Raw genomic sequence first — 11239 nt, 5'->3', positions numbered from 1 at the left:
AGAATTATACATAATATTTAGGAATTATTTTTAAAATAATATATTTTTATTTTCTCTACAATTATTTTTATTTGTTTTCCAAGTTTATGGATATTTCTGTATTTGTCTCCAAACTTCGAGAATTTTTTTTAATTTTTATTTTTTGAAAAATATGAAATTTTCATTAATGAAATTTTACGAGGCTATGATTTTTTTGGTGAGTTTTGTTTGAAACAAGTGTATTAAAGAGGCAATGATTCATAAAAAGAAAATTAATTTTTTTTATTGTTGTGTTTATTTTTGTAAGGATTAATAAAAATGAGAACTCTAAATATAATAATAATATTAAAAAAAATATTATTTAATTAATATAAAAATATTAAAAAAAAAATAAAGCTCATTTAAAAGTTTCGCCTTAGGCCTGAAAACAGTGAGCCGGCCCTGCTAGAAGTGGAGTCCTACTTTAAACGTCCAGCTTGGGTTCCCACTTTTGACACGGCAGCAACCAAACGCTGAAAGGGCAGTGAGTGAGCCAGAGCGTGGGGGACTCAGAACTCAGAACTTGGCTTCATCCGGCGCCGTCACCTTCCCCAGATGATCGCAATCCATTTTGGTGGCAATCCTGTCCTTTAAAAGCCCTGTCCTTTGCAACAATAATTGCCTCTCTTTCCCCCTCTGTATATCTCTTCATCCACACGTCTTGGTTTACGCGAATCTTATTATGGCAATTCACTAAACAATATTATCCCCTATTAATTGTCGGTGAATCACCGGCAGACTACCAAGACAATAACAGCAGGGGCATACTCGTAACTCCGGCCACCACCCACCACTTCTTCTTTATCATCAATACCGTCGCGCCGATCTGATAACACTCCAAACAAACAAAGAATCTTCCAGCTGAAGCTCCAATGGCTGAGTCAGATCCCACCCACAACAAAACCCTGATCGACGGCAACGTCCTAGCGGCCATGTCCCTGGCCCGCTTCGGCGTCGACCACATGTTTGGCGTGGTGGGCATCCCCGTCACGTCCTTCGCCAACCGCGCCGTGGCCCTCGGCGTCCGCTTCATCGCCTTCCACAACGAGCAGGCTGCGGGCTACGCCGCCTCCGCCTTCGGCTACCTCACGGGATGTCCCGGCGTCCTGCTCACCGTCTCGGGCCCGGGCTGCGTCCACGGCCTTGCGGGCCTCTCCAACGCCATGATCAACGCCTGGCCCATGGTCCTGATCTCCGGCTCCTGCGACCAGAACGACGTTGGCCGCGGCGACTTCCAGGAGCTCGATCAGATCGAAGCCGTCAAGCCCTTCTCCAAGTTCTCCGTCAAAGTCAAGCATGTCTCCGAAATCCCCGACTCCGTGGCCCGAGTCCTCCACTGGGCCAGCTCGGGTCGTCCCGGCGGTTGCTATCTGGACCTCCCGTCCGACGTGCTGCACCAAACCATCTCCGACTCTGAAGCCGAGGCTTTATTAGCTGCGGCGGAGAGTTCTATAAAGCGCGAAGAGACTCCGATCCCGAACCCGCCCGTTTCCGATATCGAGCAAACAGTGTCGTTGCTCAGAAATGCGAAGAGACCGTTGGTTGTGTTTGGAAAAGGCGCGGCATTTTCTCGAGCAGAGAGCGAACTGAAGAAGCTAGTGGAAACTACCGGAATCCCGTTCCTGCCGACTCCGATGGGCAAAGGGTTGTTGCCCGATACGCACGAGCTGGCGGCGACGGCGGCGAGATCGTTGGCCATTGGCAAATGCGACGTAGCGCTTGTCGTTGGTGCTAGGCTGAACTGGTTGTTGCATTTTGGGGAGCCACCCAAGTGGTCCAAGGACGTGAAATTCATATTGGTGGATATAAGCAAGGACGAGATTGAGCTAAGGAAACCCAGTGTGGGTTTAGTCGGAGATGCGAAACGGGTCTTGGAAAGGATCAATAAGGCGATCAAGGACGACCCTTTTTGTTTTGGCAAGTCGTATCCTTGGGTGGAGGAGGTAGCGAAGAAAGTGAAGGACAATGTGGCGAGAATGGAGGCCCAGTTGGCCAAGGTTGTAGTGCCGTTTAACTTCTATACGCCGCTGAGGATTATAAGGGATGCGATATTGGAATTGGGGACTCCGGCGCCAATACTGGTTTCGGAAGGGGCGAATACCATGGACGTGGGGCGGGCGGTGCTGGTTCAGACGGAGCCGAGGACAAGGTTGGATGCTGGGACTTGGGGGACTATGGGGGTTGGTTTAGGTTATTGCATTGCGGCTGCGGTAGCTTCGCCGGGCCGGCTGGTGATTGCGGTTGAAGGGGATTCTGCATTCGGGTTTAGTGCAATCGAAGTTGAGGTATGGTCCTCTATATGTCAATGCTTATAAATTAAATTTATGTTTTATGATTTGTGAAAATGCTTATTGATAATTGCAGTTTGTCTGTTATGTATGATCGGCTTTATTTAGTTAACAAGCATAATGTGTTTTTCTTCACTATCTTTATAGGCAGATACTTCTGGCTACATTTTGGGATGTGAATGAAAGTTGGATGGTATAGACTTGATGAATTTTGTCCTTCTGGTGAATAGGAAACTAACACTGAAATGAAAGGCATACCACACATTTTGGGTTTTTCGGTGTTCAATGTTTAGCTTCCTCCCCCACATTAGGTTTTAAAGGCTGAACTGCATGTGCTGTTAGCAATTGGCACTAGTATTCCCCATCTTTCTCGTAGAATGATGTTAACTTGTTTTAATGCAATGTTTAACTTATCAAGCAATGTTTTACTTCCCACATCGTCCACTTGCAACTTATTAGTCTGAAGTAATAAGTTTGGTGCATTTCATTTTTGCTTTCAATGTGAACTCTATGCAAAAACCTGCTGAGTTTTTATGCAGAGTAAAAGGATTGTTTTAGAAGCATAAACACCTGTATGTCTTGCCTTTTTTTTCCCCCACTATGAAGGTACTTGGAGAGCCTTTTGCATCAAGCCCTTATGAGAATAGAGTTTGGTCACATCTTCAATGTTTAATATTTGTTTAAAATGGCTAGAGAGTCTGTTAGTGAAACAGATATAGTATGCACATTTCTTGCGTGCCTGTATCTGTTGTTGTTTTCCTTTGACGCGGATTTCTTACATTTGTGTCATTTGTACTGGTAACATTGGAAAGATCCTTCTTTTTGTCATGCAAGCACTAACTTGAGGCTCTCCATTTATGGCTGTCCACTTCTCAACCAAGATCTAGGAAGTTGAAATGACTTCAGCTGCATGTTAACTGTCTTATATAAATGAGCCTCTTTTCTACCTCTAACTTGTCAATCTGTGTTCGTGTGGACTCTTATGATGCCATGATGTATTCTGGCTATGGATACACAGTGCTTACAATTGTTGTAGCTATTTTGTTTGTGTGGTAGTCATTTTTTTCCATTAACAAAAAAAAGTTAATCTAGTTTTAATTTTGTTGTGGTTGCATTATTGCTTTTCTCTTGATTTAAAAGCCTTACTCAAGGTGCAACAAATACCATTCAAAATAAGAATAAGTTTTTCACTTTTTATTGCAATAGACAATCAATATGGATCATGCTTTTCCATTAAGAGAAATGTCCTTCATCCAAGAGCAAGATTTCCTTCCCTCTTATGTTTTGGCAACAACTGGCTGCTCTTAAGTATTTTGTTGGGTCATTTGTTTCTCGTTGCTGGGGGATTGTCTTCTTTTTGGCCATATTTGGTTACTCAGCATGGTTTGGCCGTCATCAGGCTACTGTCATGCTCTGAAGACTATATGGTTCCTATTGGTCATTAGTTAAAGTTGGCTCTGGCTGTTTCAGCCATATGAAAGGCCACCATGGTCATCATGAATGATGGCATTACCAAGCCTCTATATTGGTTAGCTAATGGAAGTAACCAAAGAACTTGGAGGCTAACATGAGTTTCAAGTCTTTGTTGATGCTAATTGACATATCATGTCTTTATGGAGATGGCATGCGGATTATCATATGCAGATGGTCACCAAGATTTCCGTCGTGAGTGGCATTTACGAAACATGGTTCAATTAGATTTCCAAGCATAATTAATTACATCTTTTTGATGAGTGGACTGTTGGACAGGTTGTAGAACATTTTAGTCTGACCACACGTCATATCACTTGCTGGTCTTTCTCTAATACCTTCCTCAAACCCCCCTAAAGCTAGTGAAAATCGTAGAATCCTTTTCATTTTGGATGTCATATTGATATGAGGTGTGTATGGTGATCATTTGGTTAAAAAAGTATAGTGCTGGAAGCTTCATATTTTAGCATAATCTAGTGCTTTGTCATTTCTCTGCCACACCACACGCCCACCCCTACATGACCAGTTGTCAGTCTTGTTCCCTTATTCCTGGCCTTCATATCTCGCAAATATTCTCACAATTTCATTAACAACAGGGTCAATAGCTGGGTCTTGGTGCTTGGATCACACCCAAAACAGATAGGTACCATTGGAGATGGTTATATTGGAATATGTGAAAGAATTGAGGTTTGATCCTCCTTTGATGCTTCACGTACATGACCTTTTGTCAGCTGTGGTCATTGTTGCTGATGTGAGTGGTGTTGGTGGTTTCATGGTCATTGATGGGACTCGATTTGAAACCTTCGTGCCTTTCTTCCATTGTTGTGTTTGGGATATGATTTCTTTTTTCCATTTTTTCTATCATTTTCTGGAGATAGAAAATGAAAGAAAAAAAAAAAGGAAAAAGAGGGAAGTGAAGTGCCCAACCTCACACTTTCCAGGGTCTGTAGCATGGCGGAGGGATGAGGAGTGTGAGAAGAGGGGTTGTGCTTGGAGAAAAGAAAAAAAAGCTGAATGAAAACATATCTTTCAAATGGCTGATGAACGGAAGAACACTCTATGTTTTAGGTTGTTTTGGGATGAGTTGATACTTGTTAAGTTTCATAGGCAAAAAAATCGTGCCTAGATCTAATTTTATGGATCCATTTTCTTCTTTACATATTAGGGATATCTTAAAATATTCTCATTGGGTTACTTATAATTCTACTATTTGTGAAGGTTTGTCTGTTGGATGAAAAATTTGACTTTTAAAATGAATGGATTTAATTTATAGGAATTTCAATATTATCAATCTAATCTTTCATTGTTTTGATAAGTATACTTTTAAGTTGAAGAAATTAGAATATGGTGGTAGTTACAATGTTGATGAGTGATGGTAGTGATGATAGTAGTATGGTGTCATAGTGTTACTACGGTGGTGGTAGCAGTAATGATAGTCCAGGGGGTGGTGATTGTAGCTGTAGTGGAAGCGAGGGAGGGTGGTGGTAGAAGCAGCAGTGGCAACAGCAATAGTGATAGCAGTGTGAAGGTGATATAAGAATAATAATATTTGTAGATGTTGTAGAATGATATTTTCTCCTGTGAAATTTGAAGGATTGGATGCCTAAAAATGTTGAAGTTGGAATTTGTACAGAATTTTTGAAATAACTCTCTTATTAACCCAAACAAGAGATATCAACCTTGGGAATTCTCAAATTACAAATTTAAGTAAAATCCCACTCTCTTTTTTCTATCAATGTGTACTATGTTATCAGTTTTCTTTACTTGGTTTCTATCAGTTGGAATAAAGAAATTTATGTGTTATATATAATATTTTTCTCGACTTTTGCAGACATTGGTTCGATACCAGTTGCCGGTTGTTGTGATTGTATTTAACAATGGTGGAGTATATGGGGGTGACCGGAGGAGTCCCGAAGAAATTGATGGGCCTTACAAAGATGATCCTGCACCTACTTCTCTTATCCCTGGTGCAGCATATCACACTGTAATTGAAGCTTTTGGAGGCAAAGGTTATCTTGTTGGGACACCCGAAGAACTCAAGTCTGCCCTTTCAGAATCCTTCTCTGCACGGAAACCAGCTGTTATAAATGTCACCATTGACCCTTACGCTGGTTCAGAAAGTGGGAGGCTGCAACACAAGAACTGATGTAGCCCCACCTTTTTCCTTTCTCTGATTTGAGCATCATTTGCTGTCTACCAGTTTGCTTCTTTTTACTTGCTGTTTAATAACGTACGATTGTTACTTATATACATATATATATATAAAAATTAATAATAATAATAATAATGTAAAATTGTTGCCAATAGCCCTGTAATTCTATTTTTATCATGAAATTGATGCCATATTTAGTGTAGTGGCATACAGTTGGAGCATAATATTGGAGTGTGAGTAATGATATAAGGAAGACTAGAGTCCTCTTAGAATCATCTCAAATATAACATGACTTTTAAAATCACTAATTATATCGTTACTCCTGAAAATATATGTTGTATTTCTTCTTTTTGTATGAACGGTTTACGACTGTTGGTGAAAGTGCAGTTAATGCACATTCAAGTCCGAGAGCAGAGAGCATTGAAGTTCAAGGGTACAATTGAAATACGGCATTGTACCCTTGAACATCCTCAAATTTTTAATTCCAATAAGAGAGAGACTCGAATTTTAAAACTACATAAGGTGTATAAGGTGTTTAAAGAGAATTTTTCTGTGTTAAAACTGAATTGCAGTGGACTATTTAGTGTTAAATACTCACATGGCAATTATTTATGTCTATTCACTTATAGTCACTTAATTTCAAAATTAAGTAATAAAACTGTTGGGACTGTTATATTAATAGTTATTTAATTATAAATGTTAAATCATAATTGTTAATAACTATCACTTGATCTCAACCATTATTTCAAACTTAATTTGATCTTACAATTCACTTGATCTCTGGTTGTAGGTGAGTAAGAACAAGATCCCCAACTTGGAACTCGACAAGCAGCTTGTGTCGATTAGCTCTTTGCTTATATACATCACTGCTCTTAGTTATGGAACACTTCACATTCACATAGCTCTTCGCTTATATACATCGTTGCTCTTAGTTATGTAACACTTCACATTCATGGGAATGCTTTGGATGTGTCGGAGAAATGCATCAATAGTTCCAGACTTGGCCCACAAGGTTTTTCAGAAATAACCTCTTTTTTTTTTTTTTTTTTTTAACTTGTCCGCACAAGAAATGGAGGATTCGAACTAGTGACCTCTACTTCATTAGACATGGTCTCAGCCAATTGAGCTACCTCTTGGGAATATAAATAACTTATCTACAACTACAAAAGTAAGCATATGACAAAATCCATGCTCATATATCTCACAGGAGTACAGGGAACACAGAATGCTGAGTATAGGCTAACATTACTCCGTTGTCCAACTTTGATTAAGTCACGTTTCAAACCAGGCCAAAAAAATAAAATAGGTCTTCAATCAATGCAAATTGCAATTGTCTTCTCCTTGTCAAAATGACTCGTCAATCCTTTGGTTTGTTGCCTTTACATTATTTCATGGGAAAAAATTACATTGGTCGTCTATTGTTTATTCAATAATTGATTTTACATTATTTTAATAATAATATTACTCAAAATTACATATTTTAGACATCACTTAATTGTTTTTGTATGATTATTTTTTAAAATAATAATATTACTCAGAAATCAGAATGTTTAGAATAATAATGTTCTTGCTTGTAAAAAGACTCGACCTTTAGACTCTTTGTGGTTATATGCTTAAAGAATTCAATCATACTAACATTGCTCTCATCCCTAAGGTTGATAATCCATCCTTGGTGAACCATTTCAGGCCTATTAGTCTCACCAACTTTAACTACAAGATTATCTCTAAAATCTTGTCCAATAGACTCAAACCTCTCTTACACAAGATTGTGTCTCCTACTCAGTCAGCTTTTCTCAAGGGAAGGTCCATCCATGATAATACTATTTTAGCTCATGAGTTATTTCATACTATGAAGAAGAAGCAGGGGAATGGTGGTCTGATGACTTTGAAATTAGATATGGAGAAAGCTTTTGATTCGATGGAATGGGAATTCTTGCTGAAAATCCTTTCCTTACTTGAGTTTCACACTACATGGATCCACTGGATTAGACAATGTATTACCACTTCCTCATTCTCTATTCTTTTGGATGGTGCGCCTTATGGAAAATTCTTTCCCTCCCGTGGCTTAAGGCAAGGAGATCTCATCTCTCCTTTTCTCTTTATATTGGGCTCTGAGATTCTTTCTAGATTAATTTTACGGGAAGAGCAATTGGGTCACTTACATGGTATCAAAATGGCTAGATTGAGCCCTCCTATTTCACATCTTTTGTTTGCGGATGATGTGATGATCTTTTCTCGAGCCAATGTTCGCGAAGCTAATGTGATTCTTAATTGTCTTTCTACTTATTCTCGGTGGTCTGGTCAATGTATTAATTTGGCTAAATCAGCAGTGTTTTTTAGCAAGAATTGTCGGCCAGCCTCTAGAGCTTCTATTAATGGTGTGCTTCATCTTGCTCCTATTCCAGCAAGGGCCAAATACCTTGGTATTCCTCTTTTTATGAATCGTAAGAAGAAAGATACTTTTATTGAGCTTAAAGATAGGATTTTTGCTAAGATTTCGGGTTGGAAAGCGAGACTTCTTTCTCAAGCTGCTCGAACTACTCTATTGAAATTAGTTGCCAATGCCATTCCCACTTATATTATGTCTCTTTTTCTCTTGCCGAAGTCTCTTTGTGCTGACATTAATGCAGGTTTGAGAAAATTTTGGTGGGGTTTTCCCCAAGATAAGAAACATAATCTCTCATTTCTTTCTTGGGAGAGTATTTGCAAGCCCAAGGCTCTGGGTGGGCTTGGGATTTGCTTTATGGAGTTTATGAATAATTCATTGCTGGCTAGATTGGGTTGGAAGATGACTATTAATCAACCTCTTCTTTGGGTTGAAGCCCTCCGGGGCAAGTATCTTGCCAATGGTATTTCCTTTTTAAATGCCCCTTCTAATCCTTTGTCTTCTTGGCTTTGGAAAGGGTTGCTGAAAAATAGGGTGCTGGTTTCAAAAGGCGCTTGTATTTCTATTACCAATGGTGGGAATGTTGGCATTTGGGACTCGCCATGGATTCCTTTGCAGCCTGGTTTTAAGCCCAAACCGAATCCTAACTTGGTTGAGCTTCCTGATTTTTGTGTTGCAGATTTGATTTCCTCTGAAGAAAGGTCTTGGAACAGACATCTTCTGCAGGATCTTTTTGACTCGGCTTCTGTTCAAAACATTCTCTCCATTCATTTGCCGCAGATAAACTCTTTTGATAAGTGGATTTGGGTTCCTTCCTCAGCTGGGCTCTTCTCTGTTAAATCTGCCCATGAGCTCTCTTTTTCTTCTGGTGGTAGGTTGTCCCCTTTATCTTCAGAAGCTTGGCATGCCCTTTGGGGTTTGAAGCTGCAAGCTAGGCTGAAGCATCTTCTATGGAAGATTGCTTGGAATATTCTGCCTTCTCGGGGCAATATTGGTCGTTTTGTGACCATGGCTGCTGTGGATGCTTGGGTTTGTCCCTTTTGTAAAGGTCCCCAAGAGACCTTGTCCCACATTTTTTTGGATTGTGACTTGGCAAGGATTTTATGGAGACCCTCTCCGTGGCCTCTTAACACTGCTGTTTTTTCTTCTAGGACTATTTCAGATTGGATTCTTGCTATCATTTATCCAATTGATTGGCTGGCTATTCCTAAGGATGAAGTTAGAAGTTTTCAATTATTTGCTGCACTCACTTTGGATCATATTTGGTTTTCCAGGAATAAATTGGTTCATGAAGCTTTACAACCTGTTCCAGCCAAAGTGATCAAGCTTGTTTTCTCTTCCTTTAATCTTCATCTCTCTGCATGGCAAGATTCTGCCCTATCTTCTCTTTGGGTTCCCCCAAAGCCAGGTTGTCTTAAGGGCAATTTTGATGTGGCCATAAAGGACACTTTTGCTGTGGCAGCTGCAACCATTAGTGACTCCTCTGGTAATATTGTCTTTGCAGCTTCTAAGAAGCTTTCTAATTTGGATGTCTTGCAAGGTGAAGCTACTGCAGCCCTTCTTGCTACTAGATTGGCCATTTTTTCAGGTTGTGACAGATTCCATCTTGAGGGGGACGCTCTTCTAGTTACCTTGGCTATTAACAATCCTTCACTTTTTGAGTCTTGGAACTTTGCTTCTATTGTTTCTGATATTAGGCTGAATTTATCATCCTTTCAAAGTTGGTTTGCTTTGAAAGTGTCTAGATGTGCCAATTACCGTGCACATGATTTAACTAAATGGGCCGCTTCCAATCTTGTTTTTGGAAGCATTCCCACAGGATCTTCCATTCTTTCTTCCATTCGGATCAAGAGTGGTAAAGATCCTTCCCTGTAGCCTTTTTTCCCTTATTCAATTAAAAAAAAAAAAAAAAAAAAAAAAAACCTTTGCTTTTAAACTAAAGCTATGTTTACGTTCGAATACATATATTATTTTGTTAACTAAAATATAGTTGTTGCATTCATTTAATCATAAAATTGTCATTATAATTATTATTTTAATAATAATATTATTCAGTAATTTAGCCACTTGACCTTGCCACTTGTCATCATTTTTTCATTAAACCTATATTACGACATTATCATTTAATCTTAATATTTTTCGTAGTAATTGTCTTTGTATGACTATTACCGTTTTAATAACAATATTATTCAAAATATTATAATAGTTCTTTTGCTTGTAAAAGGACTCGACCTTTAAACTTTAACCTTTGCTTTTACATTAAAGCCATGCTTACGTTCGAATACATATATTATTTTGTTGACTAATATATGGTTGTCGCATTCAGCATTTTCATTATAATAATTACTTTCGTATGATTTTTATTTTTTTATTTTAATAATATTATTATTGAGAATGTTAGAACTTAGAATAATGCTTTTGCTTATAAAAAGACCCGACCTCTATAGTCTATACTTTTTATACGAAAGCTATGTTTACATTCGCATACATATTATTTTGTTGAATAATATATAATTTTCAAATCATATTATTGGCATCAGATCAACCCAAAACTCTAAATTTCTCTCCAGAAAACTAGGAAACTCAGCAACCCATCAAACTCAACTATCCAACAAATCATTCACGGGCCCATATCATATATTTTATGAAGAAGTTTCTTTATAACCAGAGACGGAGGGAGGGGGTTGGTTGATCTATGTTTCCCATGGCTTAAAATTTTATTTATTATAATTGGCCTTGCTCAGAAAAAAAGGGCTTGGTCCTTGGCGATATTATGACAAAAATAATTTTATATCTTAACCTTAAAGCTAAGGGTAGACAGATTAACTGGTTACCGATTACCGGCCGTCTACCGATTTTGACCAAACTGATATTAACCGTAACCGTTTAACCGATATTTTTATCGGTTAAAAATTTTGTACCAAA

General features: G+C 38.7%; 2 protein-coding genes across 2 annotated transcripts; both read left to right on the top strand.

The window, feature by feature from the left end:
- Positions 1 to 439: 439 nt before the first annotated feature.
- LOC132182769 (Thiamine pyrophosphate dependent pyruvate decarboxylase family protein) lies at positions 440 to 6080 on the top strand. Its single transcript, XM_059596107.2, has 2 exons — positions 440 to 2303; positions 5608 to 6080. The coding sequence occupies exons 1-2, from the start codon at positions 891 to 893 to the stop codon at positions 5920 to 5922; spliced, it is 1728 nt and encodes a 575-aa protein (XP_059452090.2). The 5' UTR covers positions 440 to 890; the 3' UTR covers positions 5923 to 6080.
- Positions 6081 to 7777: 1697 nt separating this feature from the next.
- LOC148585968 (uncharacterized) lies at positions 7778 to 10189 on the top strand. The gene has a single exon (XM_088516842.1). The coding sequence runs from the start codon at positions 7778 to 7780 to the stop codon at positions 10187 to 10189; it is 2412 nt and encodes an 803-aa protein (XP_088372968.1).
- Positions 10190 to 11239: the final 1050 nt, after the last annotated feature.

This window comes from Corylus avellana, chromosome 5 (genome assembly GCF_965113065.1).
Source record: "Corylus avellana chromosome 5, dhCorAvel1.hap1.2, whole genome shotgun sequence".
In the NCBI taxonomy this organism is placed as follows: domain Eukaryota; kingdom Viridiplantae; phylum Streptophyta; class Magnoliopsida; order Fagales; family Betulaceae; genus Corylus; species Corylus avellana.
Note: the sequence above shows the minus strand (reverse complement) of the source record. Positions and strands in the feature narration are given on the sequence as shown.

Bases quoted from the DNA above. Each gene is read 5' to 3' on its own strand.
- LOC132182769 (XM_059596107.2), top strand. From the start codon at position 891: ATGGCTGAGTCAGATCCCACCCACAACAAAACCCTGATCGACGGCAAC. The intron at 2,304-5,607 runs GTATGGTCCTCT...CGACTTTTGCAG, and splicing joins TTAGTGCAATCGAAGTTGAG to ACATTGGTTCGATACCAGTT.
- LOC148585968 (XM_088516842.1), top strand. From the start codon at position 7,778: ATGAAGAAGAAGCAGGGGAATGGTGGTCTGATGACTTTGAAATTAGAT.